General features: G+C 33.1%; 1 protein-coding gene across 1 annotated transcript; it reads right to left on the reverse strand.

Moving 5' to 3' along the window:
• Positions 1 to 1,382: 1,382 nt before the first annotated feature.
• Positions 1,383 to 18,757, reverse strand: LOC129226483 (2-Hydroxyacid oxidase 1-like). Its single transcript, XM_054861094.1, has 8 exons — positions 18,645 to 18,757; positions 18,241 to 18,392; positions 17,849 to 18,119; positions 8,829 to 8,947; positions 8,079 to 8,170; positions 5,476 to 5,637; positions 3,772 to 3,841; positions 1,383 to 1,590 (listed from the first exon to the last, which is right to left on the reverse strand). Exons 1-8 carry the CDS (start codon positions 18,695 to 18,697, stop codon positions 1,535 to 1,537), a joined length of 975 nt encoding a protein of 324 aa, XP_054717069.1. The 5' UTR covers positions 18,698 to 18,757; the 3' UTR covers positions 1,383 to 1,534.
• Positions 18,758 to 22,166: the final 3,409 nt, after the last annotated feature.

A 22,166-nucleotide genomic window follows, 5' to 3' on the forward strand; every position in this document is an offset into this window, starting at 1 on the left:
TCCAGAAACAGAATTGGATGTTTATATCAATGTGTACTATTGAAAATAACATTAAAATGTGCAAAAAGTTGTGAATTTTTGAAAATTGACTATTATTTTCTGGAAAAGAAAATTTGAAATTTTTATGTAAGCGTCCTTTAATATGTGGAAAAAAAAAAGATTACTGGCATTGGCCTAAAGATCGGCGTATGTTGATTTTTGTTACTATGCATTATATGGTATGCCGATTGATGCAACAAGTTAATCATATTTATACTGAAATTTAGCTTTGCATTTTGCTCAATATGTTTTGTGTAACCTACTAATAAGAAAATAAAAAGAAGTATTGTAAACCAAAATTTGATGCTAAAAGGTTGCTGCAGGACTACAGCAAAACGCTATAATATTACGATTTTGACAGACAAAACAAAGGAAAAAAAAAATTCCAATTTTTATTTAATTTCGAATCTAAGGGGAGAAGTTTTAGTTCTTCTGCATTGCTACTTTAAACAATTTTAATTATTTTGAAAATATTACTATTTAAACTTAAATTTTGAATGAAGCGAGTAACCTGGAATTTTCTAAAAAACAACCTGGAAAACCTGGAAAAGTCAGGGAACTTTTTTTAACCAAAAGTGTATGAACCCTGTATTGCTTGTATTTTAAGCAACGAGTTAAATATTTCATAAATGAAAATTTTAAATCCATTTCATATATGAAAATTTTGAAATTTTATATTCATTTCATGCTTTTGGGAATTAGCCATTTGGGTCCATTTATAAAAGTAGGTCTATTCATTCTAATGAATTCAGCTTATTTAGTAGTTCTTCATGAGGCAACAATTGCAAAGGAAAAAAAAAAAGAGAAATCATTACCTTCCAATAGAAAGAAACGAAACAAATATTTGCAGATGCTTTAATGAAAGTGTCTTGATTGAATAAGATAAAATGAGGGTGTGAGATGAGGGTAAATGGACTTTTCAAACTTTTGAGTAAAACGAGTTTAAAGTTCAGATCTTAACTAGTTCTATCTCTTGCCCCGAAACAGAATAGAAGATCTACCGTTTGCACAGGTTATCTCCAAATTTTTAATTTTGGCACTTACACCACCTTGCTTCTCACTGTCTAAAAGGCAGTTCTTATTAATTACCATCGTGCTGTTAGTTATGAAGAAAATAGCAATGAATATTGCCTCAAACTTTAAAAATTCAAAATGCGAACGTTTTCCCATTATTTTTTATGAAAAACAAAAAGTATCCTTGCATATTTTTTAATATCATCATGACTTGTAAACTGAAAAATTTAGCAATGCGCACAGCTGGATAAGTAAACATATATTACAAACATGTATATCGTAAAAAATGTACAAATAGCAGTTTGAATTGTATACACCTGATTTTTCAGGGTACTTTTTTTGAGCAGAAAGGAAAGGAAAGGAAAAGAAAAAAGAATGGTTCATTCAATTCTTTGTATGTTTTGCAATTCAATTCTGCGGCATTATTCATGCATGCAGACATGAGTTGTATTGTTGATACAATTTTTGATGTTGTATCGCTTCATCTGCAAAATTCTTTTATAAAGGATCTGTTTATGTCAGTAACAGATGACACACCTGTAATAAAAGAGTACAACATCAATTATTTTTCCCTTCGTATACATGATATGATTGTACCTACATGAATATTATTAAATGAGCTATCACCTAGATTAAACACAAAAGTATTTAGATATAAAAAAATACTGTGCAAACATGAATGGCCTCTTTTATGCAGTTGTGAAAAGAAACCAGCCTACCCCAATTCTTTTCTATCCTTAAATATTCAAATTTTGTTAAGTAATATTGTTTTTAAATTCTAAAAAAGTCTTTTGCATTTTGAAACACAGAAAATTATACTTATACCAATTTCAAGTGGCATACATCTAGTGAGGAAATGCAGCAAATATGTTACATAAACAACAAAATGTATTTAATAAATAATTTGTTGCAGAAAGTCTAAACTTTTTCTCATTTCGAAAAAAAAAAAATAAATAAATAAATAAATAAAAATTAATAATTTTCCCACACGTACATGAAATTTAACATTTACTCCACAATTTTTATGCATACGTTCCCTCTTCTATTTTTGAAATTATGATCTCTTCCGCAAAATGACAGATGAGAAAACTAGAAAAAAAAAAAAAAACATATGAAATTTCTGAACCCTTGTCATGAGAGACACTATTTTGAAGAAAAAAAAAAGACCCCCGCCACCCCCTCTACAAGAGTTGCCTATAAAGCATACAAAATGATCCCAAAACGGTTTTTTATGATGACTTGAAGTTTCTCTTTGAAAATGAACTGCTTTGAGACATGATGAATTTTTTTTGAAGCCACCAGTTTTAACGAAACCGCCGTGCCTCATGGGTTAAGAGAACTTTTTAAGTCCCGAACGCCCCCTTGCTGTGCCCCTGATTATTAGTGTTTGGTATTATATGCTGTTTATAAAATTTTGAAATCTGATTTAATTCTTAAAAATTCTAATTTATCTTTTAAAATAGCTGCGAAGAAAGTGCCTTGAAAGAATTTTTTATAATTTGATTAGATTTTGTTGCATAGTTAAGAATGCTGAGATAAGGACAGATACAAGGGTGGGGCGATCGCCCCTCCCTTGAGAACCCTGCAGCGACAATTTTTCCAAACTGAGGTTCTAAAACACTAGTGCAGGCTATTTTCGACGATATTAATTAAAGGAATGGGGTTTGAATCTTCCTCCCGAAACTTTTTTGGAATTGAAGTTTCAAAAGGGCTTTTTTAGACGATCTTTGGTGATATTAGGAGGACGATTCGATAGACTTTCCCCGAAATTGAAGATCCATTTTCCAAAATTGAGGTCTTAATGAAGCGATTATAGACATTTCAGGTAGTGTTAATGAAAGAAATGAGTTCAGTGACTTTCTTCCAGTTATTTTTTGAAACTGAAGTTCCAAAAAAGGCAATTTTAGACAACCCTTGATCATGTTAGGGGAGAGGGGGGGGGGGAGTTTCAAAACAATGCCCCGGAATGATGACGAAATTGAAATTCTAAAACGCAATTTTAGAATAAAGTTTTCAACGGAAAAGGATAGGAACAGGCTTGGGTACCAACTTGGATAAATCTCCATGTTTTAGTTGTATCAGATAAAAATGATGTCCACCCCCCAAGCATGTGTAAAATAGATACGAATCAGGGGTAAACTAAAAAACCAACCACCCCCTCTCCTTGGACAATTTCTAGATCCGTCCATGTGCTGAGCTTTTTTTAAAAAATGTATTTCTATAAACAATTATGCATTTTTTTTTCCAGTGACGCGTTTTGAGTTTGTTGAAAGTTGTCATACGGTAAGGAGGAATGTAAAGACAAAACTAATAAACAATAAAAACTACCTTTTATCTTTCTTCTCTCTTTGTCAGTGTGTGTCTGCACTGCAGGGTGAGCGACGATAGGGTTGCAGCATAAAATTTCTTGAGCTTTTGACAAGAATAATGGAATCCATTCGAGTGAACGTAACTTTTATTATCACTTTCATTTACTTTTCATAAATAACATTAACTATGGCAAAGTTACTTTTCTACCTTTCATTTTCAATTGCACATCTATGAAAATATTTTGCTTGTGTAAAACTAAAATGTAAGTAATGTTTTAGAGGTATCACTTATGTTTTTGTGGCACATTTCAAACTGTTGAAAACCGTCCATTAAAAACATTAAAAATTGAATCACTTATTTAACGAGTAAAAAAAGAAAAAAAAAACGACTAGTATTTTTCATACTGACCTGCTAGTTTCATTGTGGAAATAAACTCTTGTTTTATTATTTGTAAAACGTTTCTAACACCTTCTTCTCCCTGAAATTAGAAAGGAATTATTGTGACTACTGTCATTTGAAAGAGTAAACAAAAGAGAAATGAGTTGCAGGAACTTTTGAATAGCATTTGCAAAGTAAAACCAATGTGGACTTAGAAAATATCAGCATTTTGTAGTGCCATTTTAAATTTTGACACTAGTTAAAAAGTTGGTATTTTTGACAGTTTTTATTGCTTGCTGAAATAACACTCGATGGTTTTTTTTTTCTACAATAAGGTTTTTACACGTGCATGGGGAGGAGAGGGAAAGTGTGCTCCCCTAGCATGTTTTGTTAAAACAAATAAAATATAGAAATGTGCCAAGGAGGAAGAAGGAGTTGGTTCTAAATTTATTTCCTTCCTTTTATGTCGCCAAAAGTACTCCAAAACCACGTGTTTTGGAACTTCAGTTTCGAAAAATTACCGACTGAAAGTCTCTGAACCATTCTTTCCCGTAACGCTACCTGAGATGGCTTGCAATTGCGTCTTTACGATTTCAATTTTGAAAAATTCCTCTGAACCGTCTTCTCGAAACATCACCAAATATCGTCTAAAATTGTTTTTTCTGAACTTGCAATTTACAACAAATTTAGGGTGAGAGTTCCGAACTTCATTTCTTCTGCAAACATCGTCAAAGATTTTCTACAACTGCATTTTTCGGACTTCAATTCCGAATCATTGCCGATGGAGGGTCCCATAAGTGAGGAGCGATCTCCCGCATCCCTCCCTTATGTATCCACACCTGTTATCCATATTATCAGTATTCTTATTTCATCGCAATTAAAGGTTTATTTTATTAGTCAGATTCAGGACCATTCTGTAAATTGTGATGAGTCCACTGCTGGCTCGTCGTCATATAATTTATGGAAACGTGAAATTCAACAGCGTTAGCTTTGGCTTAGTCTACTATTAACAAAAGTTCTATCTATCTATCTATGTCATCGCTACTCCTGGTGAACGACTAGCTTCAACTGTCTTAAGGGGCAAGTACAGGGCGAAGCACTAAAAGTACCCCGCGGTACTTACAGGAAATTGCGTGCTGCACAAACCTTGGCACAAACCTGCAGCCGGCGGCGGCCCCCGAAGTACACCTCCGAAGGTGGTGTACAGCAACCGAAGGCGGTTAATCTAGTCGCTTTGGCGGCTATTTATGATATTAAAGGTTAAGAGTTGAAACTGTGAAAGAATTATAATAAATTAGCATAGAGGTTGTTGCGATTCTTTTGAACCCAAGGTTCATAAGAATAAGGTGGATCTAGCTTCTGGTTTTAGAGGGGTTCATTATTGAGGAGAACATAAAACAACTGCGTGACTTCTATCACACAAAAAGTTGCCGATCAAAATTTTACAAAAAGTTTCACTTCAAAAATCAAATGAAAATTGAGTGCCACGAAGTCGCTCTACTGTACAATATGTTGATATAACAATACAATATGTACAATATGTTGCGGGAGTTTGTTCGTCCATTTCATGTGACAGTATTAATAGTCGAAATAGAACACATGTTTCTGTTTCCATCGAAATATTTATTGGAATCTACTTGAGTTTTACATATACACCTACTTACATTATTAGTCAAACAACAGTCAAAACATTGAATTGAGCTTTTTTTTTTTTTTTTGAAATTTGGTACTTACTTTAACAGCCAATCCCCAAATCACTGGCCTTCCGATGAAAACAGCTTTTGCCCCTAAGGCCAATGCAATAAACACATCACTGCCGCTCCTGACTCCTCCATCCAAGTAAACATCTACCTCTTTTCCTCGTACTGCATCAACTATTTCCTCCAAACAGTCAATCTTATATAGAAAAATGACATAGCATTATTTTTACGTTCAAACCCCATAACTGAATAATTACAATCTAGATGTGACAGAAAGACAAATAGATCATATAATGAAGAAGCTGGCCTTTTTAGACTATAATAACAGCCTATCATCACTGCTTTCATAGGTCACAGTGGTCAGGCGCCAACTAGAACAACGATATCTTTGTTGCTGTTTCTTCCAGTCCAATTGTACAAAGTATATGACTCTATATTATTGTCTCGAGCCATAGGTGTCCCTTCGATGGGGGGGGGGGGGGCGGTAAATACCCCCTCACTTTCAAAAGTAAAGGACTCTTGAGTCCTCACTTTTTAGAGTTAAAAATTGATGGTTGATTGAAAAATTATTTTTTAGGTGGATTGATTTATTTTACGAAAGTAAAAACTAAAAATTCCAGATCAATCGATCTTTCTCATCTTGCTTCATAAAAATGAAGCTTTGAATTGGAAGTGGAAAGGCTACGGTGACTATCTGTCCCGATGTTTTATGGCATATTCCACATTTTTTGGAGGTCAGAGAATTAGTAATATTAAAAGCCTTTAATCTAACCTAACTTTACAAAATAAATAAATAAATAAAACAGTTTCCGGAATCACGTCGCCTGACTCCATGCACTTCCTTTGAACCACCCACTTTATTGGTGCACCAGCCGCCTATGTCCCGAGCTCTCAATAAGTCTGATTTAAAAAACGAACTTTACTTAAAATATGTACTTAGTATGCTTTCAATATTTATACACTTTGGATGTAATTTAAGTTTCAATGTAATTTGTGAAATTCTTTCATGTAATTAATTCCGTTAGAAATAAGAATACTAGAAATAGTCACTTACTATGTATTATATTTTCTTTTTTCTTTCTTCTTCTTTTTTAATTCTTTTTTGTGTGTGCTGTGCATGCTATCAATTTCTAACAATTTACAAATTTTTCTAACTCATTAGCAAAATTTTTTAAATAACTTACTTTCAGTCTTAGTATTATTCAGGTGGAAAAAAAAAATAAAAGATGTTACGAAATTATTCCAACCAGTTTCAGTTGTTTTATTTTTTTGTCTTTTAAATTTAAAAGTTATTTATCCATTTGAATTAATTAATTTGAAATGTTAATAATTGCTTATCATCATTATTATAAATTTTTTTTGGATAGGTTGAAAATCTTCTTGATTAATAAATTGATTTTTGTAAATATAACTCTAGCATTAAAACATTGTAAAGAGCAGGGGTGAACATTCAGCAGGGGTTTCAAATCATGTAGAGGTATACACTAGAAAGTCCGATGATTTAGAACATCGGTGTTTCAAAACATCTAGCTACTACGTCTCTCAGTTTTTTTTTAAATACCTTCTATAGTTTTTTTTTTTTTTTTTTAAACAGGGTGAGAAACTAAACTGCTGAAAAATTTATTTCATACTGAAAACCAGTTCGTGAAAGTGAGCCGTTATTTTAATTTAACTTCTTTAACCAAAAAGGGCGCTACAGCCCTGTTTCCATTACGTTGCCATTGATTGGTGGATGCCGGGATTCCGTTCAGCACCTCTTGCGGTTAAAATGGGCGACGTCCAATCAAAAATAAACAAACTTTGAAACGTTGACATTGATTGGTGGATGCATGAGCAGATCATAGTTGCATCGGTTTAACACAGAAAAGTCATAAAGTGTCAAGGCCCGTTAAGCGTCAGTGCCATCTAGTGGGGCCATGGCTACATGCATGTATAATTATTATTGTTGTTCACGTGTACATAGCTAATTACCACTGCGGAAGGATTGGGCTTTGAGAGGTTGAACTTAATTTATTTACACATCTGTACCTTACAGCAGGCCCGGAAGTATAAATTTTGGTCCTTCTTGCAACAAAATTTGTTGAGCCCCAGATTTTGTTGCTCCTCAGAGGCTAGCAGTGTATATTTGCAACCTTAATAAGTCTTAGTGCTGGTTTCTTTCAATATTTTTTTTTTTCAATTTCTTGGGCCGGTGAGCCCTTTAAGGACGCGGGCCCCGGCACTGCGGGTCTGATTCCGAGCCAGACTGACGTAAGTCCAAAAATTGCAATTTTCTATTCATTAGTGAATTGTAAGTAGAATCCAATTCCGCATCGAGCCATATGTAAACGTAATTCTTTAATTAAAAAAAAAAATAAAAAAAAAAAAACTGTTAAAAAAGCATGTTTTTTCTTTTGCATACGCCAGACAAACGTTTTCAGCTCCCTCTTGTAAAGAAATGTGACTTACGTTAGTTTGGCTCTGAGGTACAGATATAAGACAACGCAGGAAAGATTTACAACACAATGCGAAGAAATAACAACCAGGGCACTGGTGGGAATCGAGCCATGACCTATGGCGTATGAAGCGAAGCTTCTGTGACACGAAGGCTTCAAATGTATTATTAATACTTAGTATAATAATGACTTAACGGTTTACCGTTGGAATAACTCTTTCAATTTGCCGTTCACCGTGGTTTGAGACAAAAATGGCTGAAGCTCCATATTCAACAGCTTTATTGGCGTCATCTCCTTTTGGAAAAAAAAAAAAAAAAAAAGAACAGTTTCAGGAAAATGTGCAATAAATAAGCTATTTTAAATAGGAAGGATTTTAGTACTTGACTTAACACTTGAAGCTTTTATAAACTTGCATCGCGTGTGAAAATAATTAAATTTACAACCTAAATTACTTGCTTTTGCATTGAGGAAAAATACCATTTTCTTATTAGTGGAAAGTGAAATTATATTTCAAAGCAGTACATGCAAAACTGAGTAAAAGCTGAATATATGCCTGCTGAAGAAGCATTTTTGTATTCAAAAATAGTTCAAATTTTTGAATGATGTACAGTAATATGTGCATAAGAAAATCTTAATCATGTCTCCAGATATTATAAATGGCATTATTAAAATAATAATGTTATGCAAAGATTAAACATTCAAATTAATTATTTAAATATTTAATTACAAATTAATAAAAATTGGTACTTATAAACAGCAGTAGGAAATAAAAAATGCAACATTTTAAAACATAAGATTGAAAGTAAGAATGGCGATCGATTGTATCGATAAATAGAAAATTTTCTGAGTAATTACACTTAAGGTTAAAAAAAGGATTGTCAAATTTGAAGATCACTGCATCTCCTTGACTTAAATAAATAAAAAAAATCATCCAAATTAATTTCCTATATACCTGACAGAATTCCTTTCACAATGATAGGTAACTTCGTCTTTTGTTTCAACCAACGTATGTCTTCAAAAGTTAGAGAATCTTCTAAGAGATCTTGAACAGCGTTAGGCAAGTTTATCAATCTGCATAGAAAAGAGAGATAAAAATTAGTAAAGCACGTAAGCCTGGATTATTTGGCAGAATAGTAAAAAATTGAACTTTGTCTGAATTAGTACTTTATTTAAATTAAGTTTCAAAATTTAACCTTCATGAAAATGTGTTGTAGATATTTTTAATACGAATTACCACATGAAAAATATCAACTATTGTTGATATCAGGCACTTTTATCTTCCATAACCAATAAGTGCAAAAAGAAAAAAAATATCTTCTAAAAAGTAAAACTACGCTTGAATATTGAAATAGTATAAGAGATATTTTTACGTAAGAGAAATTACTGTATAATTGTTATTTAGTTCTTTGATTGCTGAGATCAAGGGTTGTACACAAACTGTGCAAAAAATGAGTCATTCCATAGTAAATCAACAAATGAGTCGTCCCGTCCCGCACTATTTTTGATTTCGATGAAATTTGGTATGTAATATGTATCAATATTTTGTACTCCGTAACTGTACAAAATTTTTATAAATATTACATACATTTAAGCAGTAAGCCACCGCCCCTAAGCCAGTGCTAAAAAAATTACCATAGCTATCCAATAAATTAAAATTAAACTCACCTATCTGAAGGGAACCTAATTTATTAAAAAAAAAAAAAAAAAAGAACGAATCGCAGTAACAATGCTTTCTTCTGAATTGATTATTTTATTGGCATATAATTAAATCCGTTAATAATGATCTACCATAAATAAAAGGCACGTATTATATGCAATCCACAATTGGAAATTTGCTTTTGTTTTGTTGCAAAATAAACCTGAAAGAATCCGGTATGCTGGAAAATTCGAATTTCCCGGCATGCTGGTCAAACCTCACTTTTTTTCCATGCCGGCTAATGCAAGGTAATACAGTAAAACCTATGGAGTTGACCAGCCTTGTAAGTTGACCACCTGTCTAAGTTGAACGCTTTTTTCAGGCACGGAATTAGCCCTTATCATATAAATCAACCTTCGTAAGTTGACCACCTGTTTAAGTTGACCACCAAAGTAGTGCACCGCAAGTGGTCAACTTACACAGGTTTCACTGTACGATAAAAAGTGTTCCAGCTCCACACTGTAAAAAAAAATGTGCAAGATTACCATGGTTAACAGGTGTAATGTTACACAAGTTCTGGAGTAAGTTGTATTAAAAATAAAAAACAAAAAAAACCTTCAAGTTGTTGGAGGATCCTTGCACCAGGGTTTGTGAGAAGTCCCACTAGTCGTCAAAATTGCTTTAAAATTGCGCATCGACCGACGCAAAGCCCGTAATTTCACGTAACAGAAAACAACATGGACGACACTTGTTGTGAAGAAGCCGGAAGATAATCGAGGTTTTAAACATGAAGTTGTTATTTTAATACACCCAAAAATATTAATGGTTATAACCTTTTAAGAATGATATATGTAAGAAATCATAGGCGTATCTTTTGTAGCTTCAATGTTGTAAAGCTCTCGGAGTTTTACTGGACTTTGCTTGCTTCCTGTTCAAATTGGAATCCGAATACCAGACGATATTGTGATGTGGTAAGTTTTAAGTTTTATTTCATGTGTTTTGAAGAACTTTTTCCACATTATGATAAAGAACTCACAAGTAATTGTTTTACAAATTGCTATTTCAAAATTACGTTTATTCGAACATAAATTATTTGCTTTTGAGATTTGTAGTATTTACAATAATTTCTGTATTAATTGATATTCAATAGTAAATATTTCGTGTGTCTTAGTATAATTCTGTGGCAAAATGATAAAATAGCAAATATTGAAATGAAAAGTTAAGGTGGTGAATGAAAAAATAGTTTTATAAGTACTTAACAAATGAAATTTATTTCCAGAATGTATCAACCATGTCTCGTGGCATTTAAATATTGTGTTTCAAATTGACAAATTATAACTGCTTTAAAATACTTTCTGAAGGCATGGAACCCACATAGGGACAGGAGGTGCTAGGGGATTCCATAACAATTAACCCGCTCTGAAAAGGGGCCAGGGATGAAAAAGAAGTGACTAAAATTTATTTTTTACACCCATTGACGAAAATTTAAGGGACCCAAAATGCGATCTAGCAAAAGGAACATCTTAGAAGGTCATTATTAAAACTATTAAATTTACCGATACACTCTAAAAATGGGAGTAGATAAAGCTCTAAACAATTAAAATGATTCACGTGGTAAATAATTATATATCGCAGTATTAAAACTATGTTAATATTATAACCAAACAATAACATCACATTGTGGTTTAAAAATGATTTTTCTGACACAATAATTAATTGATAACTTCCTTTGGTGTCCTAAAACATAATTTTGGAAGTGCTTTATGAATTTAAAGATATGTATATTTACATTTTTTAAGTTCATAATATCGCAAACTAGAGGCTTAAGCTATCAAAAATCATTTCATCTACGTACTAATTTTTCTTATTTAGCGTGGAAGTAATGGGTCAAAAGGGACTTGACATACCCTTAACCTGAAAAAAGATAGCCGAAAGAAATCACGTTTTAGATCTTCAATTTATTTGCGTTGTGCCCATTGTAAGTTAGCTCATTACTTATGATCAGAGGGCTGAGGGCGGATTTTTCTCTTCTAGAACTTAAGTAACAAGGTAGAAAAAGAGGAGGACGATTGACATTTATCTAACTTTTTATTGGATATTGCTTAAAATATTTTTGTTTATATTTTTTGGCTGCCTGATATTGGAGTAGTCAAGGGACAGTTTTTATGGAAGATGGTATTGATATTGCCCCGGAGTTTTCAGAGTCAAATATTATGTTTTTAATTATGCTGTGTAATTTCATGTTCTGTGGCTATCCATAAATGTCACACTGTTTTCACAATATTTGACCCCTCCCTTCTTTGTCAAAGTGTCAAACTTCGCCTTATTCCCTCTCCTCCTCTTATCACATGTCACGCTATTTCATTTTATCATATTTTTAACCCCCGACACACAAAGGAAAGGGGTTATAAGTTTGATGTATCTGTGTGTCTGACTATCTATTTGTGGCAGTCTAGCACCTAAACGGATGGACAGGGTCGGATTAACATATATTTACGCCCTAGGCCAATCTTAGAGAATACACCCCACTTCACATATCCGAACTCTATCGAAATCTTTGCCCCCCCCCCCTCAGCCATTACTAGAGGCGTAGTAGCTTCCAGTGACAGTTGAAGATTTTGTGTTTCCCCCCTGTGTTTGACAAAATGAGGGATGGATTTCTTTCTTTGCTTTCCTTCGATGATGTCCAAAAGAGGGGGGGGGGAGGGGGGGGTGCCCAGGAATTTTTTGAAATTGAAAGGTTAGAAATGCAACTTTAGAGCATCTAAGGCTATTTAACGGGAAGCAATGGCATTTGGAATTCGCACAGGAAAGTTTTCGGAACTGAAGTTCTACATACGTAATTGTATGTTATCTTTGATGATATTAAAGAAAGGAATGAGTTCGGGAACTCTCCCCCTCCTTCTCCCCCCTAGAAATTAGTTTTTAAAACGAAATTTTCGACGATCTTTTCCTAATGATGCTGGGGAACGGTGGGAGTCGGTTGAGCACTCCTGAAATTTTTTTGAAATAGAGGTCCTACAACGCAACTTTTAACGATCTTTTTTTTGATGCAGGGTGATTGGTGACTCTAGCGAGGAAACTAAAAACCAAAAAATTGTCGGACATCTTTTATGGCGTAAGGAAAATAATGGGGTTAACCCGTTCTTTCCCAGAAGGGTTTCGAAATTGAAAACTTAAATACGCAATTGGAAACCATCTCTGATGACATTACGAGAAGTAATAGGGTTTGGTAACTCTCTTCCGTAGTTTCGAATTTGAAGTCGTAAAAACAAAATTTTTGGCGATTTTAATAATATTGAACATGAGCTGCAATCGGGAGCGCTCTCAGGAAAGAACTTCAAAATTGAGATCTAAAAACAATATCTTAGACGATTTTCAATAAGGCAGTAGGAGGGCTGAAATCAGCGTAACTCTCCAGGAAAGTTTTTGAATTTAAGTTCCTAAATACAAAAGTTTAGACTATCTGATACGATATGAAGATGGGGGTGTTTTTAGAGATCTTTCCCCTAAAAAAATTCGAAATGAAAACTCTAAACATACATTTGTGGGACCTATAATACTGGGTGACTGGATAGGGTTTGGAAAATCTCCTCCGGAAAATGTTTGAAATTTTAGACTAATTTCAAAACGTTGGAAACGGAACAGGGGGGAGGGGGGGGGGCCTGGGGGTCTAGGAAATCACTCTTTCTCTCTATATTTTAATTTTTCTTCTATTTAAAACATATTTCGGGGCATCCCATGTATTTTTATCCACTTTGTTGTGATCTTCGTGGTGAAATTTTAAAATAAAAATATTCATAAAAATAATGTGTTAGAAGCAAATCCCGATAACGTACATCTCATTATACAATCATCTTAAAAAAAAAAAAAAAAATACGTCCTCGAACCTGTGAGCCCTTTGGGAGTCAAGGTTGACGCCCTCTTGGAGGACCCAGTCCGCTCCTTGGCAAAGCTATATTTTTAAGAAATTATTGTTCAAATCAAAGATATTGAAAATTATCTGCTTTTACCAGAAAAGGAACTAGACTCAAATATTACGCCCCTTCCCTATCCTCCAATTGCTTATTTTTCTGCCTAACGGGCTGGTTGTAACTATTCTAGTTGAACTTTGCTTCTTCATATATACTAGCGCGCCACTTTTGTTTTTTTCGACAAACTGTTAATTATTTTTTTTTTCACTGTGATGTGCGCCCTTTTCGACTTGCGTTCCAAGGCCAGGGCCTAGAGTGGTCTATTGGGTAATCCGGGCTTGCGAATGGACCGATTTTGAAAAAAAAAAAAATGTTCGAAAGGAAAATTGATTGAGAGAGTTCTTAGCTAGGTTGCGTCTTCGGATCACATTAATTAACAAATATATTAATTAAAAACCTCCTGATGGTTTTTCGTGATTTTTGCAGTGAAAACTTATTTAAAAATTTTTTGTACCAAAATAAAGAGTGATTTTTTCGGCTTCTGATAGAATGTGTTTGGAACTTCCATGTTGTATAGAATTTGAATTATAACATTTTTAAAAGCAGATTTTAAACACGGCTAAGCCTTTATTCACGCGATTGGCAACCGAATTCATGGTTGGCCGACAAAGAAATTAAATGCAATGGTTTAGAATTTCTATCTGTTGCCAGCTTCTATTTAATAAAATACTAGTAATTGATTTTTCATAGTATAAGGCTTTTAAAAGGATTTTCAATTTTCCCTCTTGATTCTACATTTGCGACACAGTCGAGGGTTTTTAAAAAACTTTAATTTTAGTTACTTGTTATAAGAGCATGTTTTCATTTCAACCAAAATGTGAGAACTTCTTGTTACTCCTCTTGCTCTTATTACCCACTTCTTGTTACTTCCTCCTTCCTCTTTGTCACAAACTGTCACAACTTTGTCACAAACTGTCAATGCTTGACATCATTTATGGACCACTCCTTTAAAGAGGAGACTTAAATTTTTCAATATTGTAACCGTTTTGCGTTAAAACGTTGCAGAATTCCATTAGTTTAATTTATTTAAATAAATCGTATTGCAATAATGAAGTATCATTAACTTTTCAGCTATATTTTTATTTTATTCAATTTCTAACGAATAGAAAAAAAGTAATGTATTAGGGAAAATATTTGAATTTCGACGGATTTAATGTTTTGTTACTTTGAGTGGAAATGACTAAACTATCAAAGCTGATTCAAGTTAAATACCAACGTAAATGAAGCACAAATTCTCAACAAAGTATAGCATATAGCTATTTCAAAGCTACAAGTGAGTTTTTTGCACTGATGAACAGGCTCAACTGTAGGCTTGAAATAGCTCTATGCTGTATTTTCTTGAGAATTTGTGCTTTATTTACGCTAGCTTTTCACTTGAATCACATTATAGCACAAACCTTATTTGATAATTTAACAATAAAAATTATAAGCATTGATTTCAAGTAATAACTTTTATCTTTTATTTAACTAGATGGTACAAATTTGTAAAGATGACCACATCAAACTTTGGTGGGAATTTTCATAAATGAGACTTTATAAGTCCCGTCAATGAATATATTGTAGCATGCGTACAGTATGCACGTGTCTTGAAGTCAATTTTCGACTTCAGATTTTTTTTAGGAGTAGTTGGTAGGTAAACATACTGAAAGTCCCCGGCCATGATAGGTGAACTAACGCCACGTAGGTGGCGGGGGGGGGGGGGGGAATTTGGGTATTTCGAATTTTTCTCAGAAACTGCAGGAAAATGTGTTCCAAACAAAAACGTTAGTTTACTAAACTCACGGTGAAATTGTTTCCGTTTATATTTCTCAAATTTCCAACAGTTTTAAAAGTATGGCATCATTTTCCTAAAAAGTCTTTATCCTTTAATATATAACAACTGTTTTGAACAGTATTGTATTTAATTTAAAATTTCTTTCTCGTTTCCGGCTGATTTTGGTTGTGATGTTAACAAATGTAAATACTGTAGTTTCTTCTTTCACAATTTATTGTAGTGTTTTTATTAGTGATAAAAGCACCTTTAAAACGCCTATTGCTTCAATAATTTATGAAATAGTATAAAGAAATTTTCTTAAAATACTAATGTTGTGATATCGATATCAGAAAGATATATTTTTTAATCTGCTGCTAGGTTTGTTGAAGATCATTTCTATAAACGACATTTATTTTGACAAACTATTATAATTCGTTTCAAATGCTTTAAAAACATCATAAAATGTATTTGAAATGCTGCTTTTAGCCTAAAAGAGCAGAAGAAAATAACGAAAATAAAATTTACCTAAAAGTTGTTCAATATGTTCAGAAGTACCCTCCCCCAACAAAAATTATTTTAGCATGTAAACTAAGACCGCGGAAAAGCTGTCTTCCGCTGTCGACTTATCTGCGGTATTTTGCACCTTCAAAAAAAAAATTTTTTTTGTTGATGAATAACTGAATGCATATAAATACACCCGTTTTAACTTAACGAATGCAAAATTCATTTCTAGGCATTTCGTTTTATCCCCCCCCCCCTTCTCCCCCTTTTCCAATGACATCAAACTTTCAAGATCACGAAAACCTGACTAGTTAAAACTTGATTCTTAAATCTACGCTATTTACAGATTTTTATATCTACACTACTTACATGCGTATACGAAAAACTACAGTTGGGGCAAACCTAACCTGGCAGCGACGTAATGCTGTAGTTTCGACCTGCGTAATATTCATAATGCTGCCAGGTTTAGTTTGCCCCATTTATAGTCCAGTTTTGTTCGGAAAAAATCTCGTTTTTGTTGATTTGTTATTATAGCTTAACTGAGTCCGGGACACATTTTGAAATGTTTTTTATTAAATACTTTAGAGTTTTGAAATTTTTTGCACTGATTCACCATTAATTTAATAAACAAAAACATAACATAAATATTAAAAAAAATTTTAATTTAAATTTAGTTTTTTTTTAAATGGAGTTGCTTTAAATTGCTATAACTCAAAATATTCTCGGTTAATTTTAAAATTTTTTTCAAAAACATATGCACAAATATCTAAGACGTTTTTTTTTATATTCGCCGAATAAAAATTAAAATAAACTGTTTAAAAAGGTATGCTTCAAATTTCACTACTTTACCTTTATCGGTTCCTGACTTATAAGAGTTTGAATGCAAGAAATTGGGAAAAATTACATCATGGAGGAAAACGCGTTCAAAGTTTTAAAGTCAAATGCAATGTATTAGTAAAATACATGCCACAAAGGTAATTATACCTTTCGTTCTAATTAAGATAGAAACAAGATTAAAACGTCATTTTAAGCAAAAGAAAACATAATAGTTTTTAAAATGATAAAAAATCGCAAAATTTGACAATTTGTCTCGGATCCCCTTAGTCTGTTCTAGACAATTTGCTTTCACGATTTGTCCTCGTATGTGTGTAATCTGTTTGTAATAATGAGCGATCCTTTTTTAGCTTATGTACATAAACTTTTTCAATCACTTTTGTCGTTCTTAGCGATAGTTTAAATGTATGCAAGTTTTATTGAGTTTTTAAAGTGTTTTCATACACTAGCATTGTTTCTTAGACCTATTTTGCAGATTAACCTTGAAATTCGATTATCCGCGTTTACTGTCTCATCCTATTCTGTGAATAATAAATAATTTACTCTACTACTTGATCATCTCTAGGAAACTGCGACTCTTTTAGTAACTGACACGGCTTCTTCTTAAGTGCCAGTAACATTACAACTTTACTCATGAAAAGTGGTATTGGTTACTAGAAGCATATAGTAATGTACTAGTGATTTTCTAGCGGTACAGCAGTTTTTATTTGATTATTTTTTTTTGTTTAGTACAAACTAAAACTTAACATTTTTTGAGTAAAATTTCGAGTCAATCCAGGAGGAATACAGGTAAATTTAACAGGTGGTGGATTTATTTAGAAAATGATAATGAAAGTTTTCAGACAATTACAGAGTTGCCTTATCCCTAAATACCGTGAAACTTTGCAGGCATATGGTGTAATTGATTATACAGAGAGTGGTGAGAACTTACACTTAAAGAGGAGTAACTTTCCAAGAAAGCGAGGGGAAACGTTACTCCTCTTAAAGTGTAACATTACGAAAATGTTATGTGTAAGCTTACAGATAACTGTGATGTACTCTTGCACATAACTAGTGAAACGTTACGCAATAGTTGCATTACCATGGTGTAATCTTCCATAAGCGATGTGTAACTTTGCACCAGTTATATCAGTTAAGTTACTCCAGAGCAGTGGAGGCAGCTAAGCTGCCACCAAGTTTATGGTGTAAGGTTACACAAAAAGTTTCAAAACTCGCAGCATCTTCGGATTTCACATCGTTTTCTCTCATTAAATGATTAAATTTACTGAACCAACCTGTTTTTAATTCGTGACCCAAAACCTTCCGGCAAACCACGCTTCCACAATCCAGCTGTTGGGGAATCCACTGTAAGCACGATAGCTGAAAATCCAGCATTCTCAGCTCTTTTCAAAAGAGTTGAAGTTATTTTTCGATCTTTAAAAATATATATCTGAAACCAAAGACTACTTTTGATGTTGGGAGTTTCATTATAAGTTTTGGCAACATCTTCTAACATACAGGTAGATGCACAACTAAGAATGAAATTGCACTCCTCTGCAGCACAACCTGTTGAAATGTAATTCATTAATTTAAAACACCACTATGAGTGGTTCCAATTCTATTTCTATCGTTCTTTAAACAGTTTTACTCCCATGAACTACTTAGACATTTGCAAAAAATATCTTACCTCGTGCTGTCAGAATCTCTGCATCCTTTTGAACCAAACTTTGAATTCCAACTGGTGACACACCAATCGGATATGGTATGTCATGATCAAGAACTTTGCTTTTCAGATTTACCTTGGACACGTCTCTAAGCATTTTAGGTTTAATTCCATATCTAAGGAGAAGAGAAATATTTAACCATAGAGCAGATAACATAGTTTGTACAGATATTTATAAAATGACAGCATGAGTGATGATATGAGTTATGCCGTCATTTTAACTTAAAATATGAGTTAAAATGACGAATTTTGCATTTTTACTTTCAAATTTTCCAGAAACTTCAGAAGCATTCCAGAATATGTGATTTGTATGAAATAAAATTTGATATTCATTCGAAGTTAGTCATTTAAAAAGCTTTTAAAATTACCTTTGAAAAGATTTTTCGTTATTCTTCTGGAGTGTGTTCCGGCCCGCTCTCATTCCGAAATATGTTTTAGCTGTGTCGTCCAAACAATGCTCATTGGCTAAGGCCTCAAAATCTCCAAGTGTCTTCAAACTGCTTCGTACATTAGCCATAATCATCAAATTATTAAAAAGCGAGTGTTCTTAAAAGAAAAAAAGGAAAGAAAAGAACTGCAATTACATAATTATTATTCCAAATACGGTCCAATCTGTTTTGCGACAGTAATATGCATGAAAGTAATAGTAAATGTTGAGTGGTAAAAAAATTTGTTCATTTTTTGTCGAAATTTAATTTGCTGCTGCAACCAGCATAGGATTGAGTGATGTTGAAAATGATTGAAAATGATGGCTGTCGTAAACAATGACTTAACGACTGCGATTCAATAACTAGAATGATGATAACCATTTACCTTTTGAAAAACCGCGGGAAATAGCTTCCCACCAAGATCAACAAATGTTTGTGCCCGTTGCAAAGTATTTGTCCATTTCTGATTGATTAATGTCTTTCTAGGGGCGAAGGGATAAAACAGTGTACTTAAATTGGGAAAGAAACCCCTTCCTTCAAAAAAAAAAAAAAAAAAAAAAAGGGGGGGGGGGAGAGAGCTAAGGAGTTGAATGAAATATTTTCAGTAACTTAAAGTCCTGAATAAATTCCTTTTACTCAACCAATCCGTATTCAAACAGTAATTTCAATGTAGTAACTTTGATTTCAAGATTTTCTTCCTAATTCCAAAAAGAGTAACGAATTTTTTCTAGTCCAGATATAAATTGTTTTATTTTTAATATAAATGATGATTGACACGTAAAATCCTCTTTAGCAATTAGCTTTTATTTTCCTTTTTGCTTTGAGAAATGCTTAAAAAGCTTTTCCCAACTGACACCCAGACAGAATAGACACCAAGACATATAGCAAGTAAAATACAAGCTTTGAAAAACGGTCTTATGACGGGTTGAGCTGAATTCAGATTCAGTTCATCGTTAACAAGAGCAAAAAAAGTTCTTTTAGTGCTTTAAACCAATGGTTTTCCAACTTAAGTCGACACAGAACCTTTACAACTATGAGATTCTTCTGAGGATTTCCGACTCACCTTTACAAAGTACATTTTAAGGCAATATTTTTAGTAAATCAACGTGTTAGATGTATACTTAATGTCCAGGCAATTAAGAAAAGTGTTGCATTTCTTATGAAAAAAATTAACAAAAAATTAATGTAAAATATTAACATGTGCACAAGATGTTTCTTACTCTTGCACTATATTTGTTGACTGGTGTGCCAGCTTTTTTCCCAACAAATCGAGCCTTTATCAAATGCGAATGCAGATAGTATTAAAGTTATTTTCTTCTGTATTCTTTAGTTAACATTTTCAACAAGCTTTTTACACTTTTTTTCTTTTTCGAGTATTTATTCCGAACTAAAGAATCACTAGGGAGTACCGAAGAACCGCATGACTGCACGAAATGCAGTATAAAATCACTTCAAATAAAGATAATCAGAATGAGGGAGATCTTTAATGAGAGGTGATAAAAGACCGGTTGACAATATTAGGGCGTTATGTATAACCAACGATGTGAATAGGAAGAATGCAACAAAGATGCATTCACAATCAGTGGAAATGCAGAATCAAATCAAATAACAACTGAATTAAACAGCATAACTGAATCAAAATCTGTCATAGAATTTACATTAAAAGAATACTATCCCAGGAAAGGACACAATTCTTCAAGAAACCAAAACTAAAACTGCTACTTTCTTCCAAGACATCGCATCTTGTCCATGTCCATTTATCATAACGGCAAAGCAAAATTAAATTTCAGTTATCTTTTGTTTATAACTTAACTATGGTAAAATATTGATCTGCATGAGCTTACCTAAACCATTGAATGCAGAGCAGCAAGAGATATTGTCTCAAATAAGACGTTTAACATGATTTAATCGAATACTAGACGTCTTCGGCTGCCGCATAGATGTAGACAGGGCTGTTGCTAGAGCGTAGCGCATAGTTTATATGATATTACTAACCAAACTACGATTCACTTTGAAACGCGTGTTCAACATCGATAATTCCGTAAGATGGGGTACTTTTGGACACTTTTCGAAGTTATAATCACTTCCTATTTTTATGTTCAAAGTAAAAAAGCTTGAAAAATCAATAATATGTCAGTTGAGTATTCCTCTTACAAGATCTGGCAAAATAATAACTCTAGTTTCTATGGTATTTCATAAAATTTGTTTTCAATTTGTCCCAATCTTACCCCATAGATTGGGGTAACATTGGAACAGTGCTTTACCCCATTAAAAACAGCAGGAAATATGATTTTGTATGAATGTTATCCCACTATTATTAGGCAGGTGCATTTTATACAATAGAAACAACAAGGCAAATGAGTTTATATCAATCCTAGAATATTATATTCCACAGGTCAGAAGAATAATATGTTCTACTTAATGGGTAAAACTCAAGATTACAGATATTATTTCAAACTAAGTTTTGAAATGTTACTAAACGCACGTATAGTGTAAGTAATGTTATTTAAACACTTTGTAAAGTGTAGTTTTTGTCAACCAAAGCCAGAAGATCGCTGTAAACGTGCAGCTGTTTAACTTTGAGAATTTCTCCGTCCCAAAGTTACCCCGGGAAAAGGGGCATTATAGATGGAATTATAAAACTTATAATACCATGATTACTTCTATATTAATCCCTTGAGGATGTATTTATCTATGTGTATACAGACTTGAATGTTATTTGGTGTGCCCAGTTCTTATGTCACAAGCAAAAGTTTCACCAAAACAAGAATTTTGTGGGAAAAAAAAAGAGAGAGAGAATAACTTTACTGTCACAACAAGTGCAGTGGATTAGGTTTCTGACAACTGGTTGTCAGGTAGCTGCACAATTCAAGTCGACACATCAGACGTGATTGCAAACTGAACCAAAACAGTATGTCCCACAGAGAAAGCCTTAAAATAAAAATTACCCACTGTCCCAAAGTTAGCCACCCAGTCCCAAAGTTATACCGTCTTACAGTAATAAAATTCTGGGAAATTTAATCCTGATTTCTTTTTCCAATTAAATTTGACCTGTCACGGGATAACTTGATTTGCATCGGAGCTAACGAGGATTTAGCTCCTGTATATCGTTTAAATGTCACGTGAATTTTTATACTTTAGATGTAATTCAGGTTGTGATGCATGATAAACCGTATGTTTTCTGCAGGCTATTTGGACTCCAGCACTTTCGTTGGAAATCAAGCCCATAGTCCTTTGTTAACCATCAATAATATATGAATGTATTTTAAAAGGTAAGTAACTAATGATATCTAGCGATGTGAGGGTAAAATCAATTAAAAAAAAGTTTTGACAAAATGAACAAAGCATCGTTTATTTCTTTTTAGAATGGATAAACGGTGAATGAAAAGGTGTGCAATTAGTTTGGAAGAAAAAGCAGAAATCAATTACAGAATCTTTGAACAAATGTTCAAAAATCACTGA

This window comes from Uloborus diversus, chromosome 7 (assembly GCF_026930045.1).
Source record: "Uloborus diversus isolate 005 chromosome 7, Udiv.v.3.1, whole genome shotgun sequence".
NCBI classification, from domain to species: Eukaryota; Metazoa; Arthropoda; class Arachnida; order Araneae; family Uloboridae; genus Uloborus; species Uloborus diversus.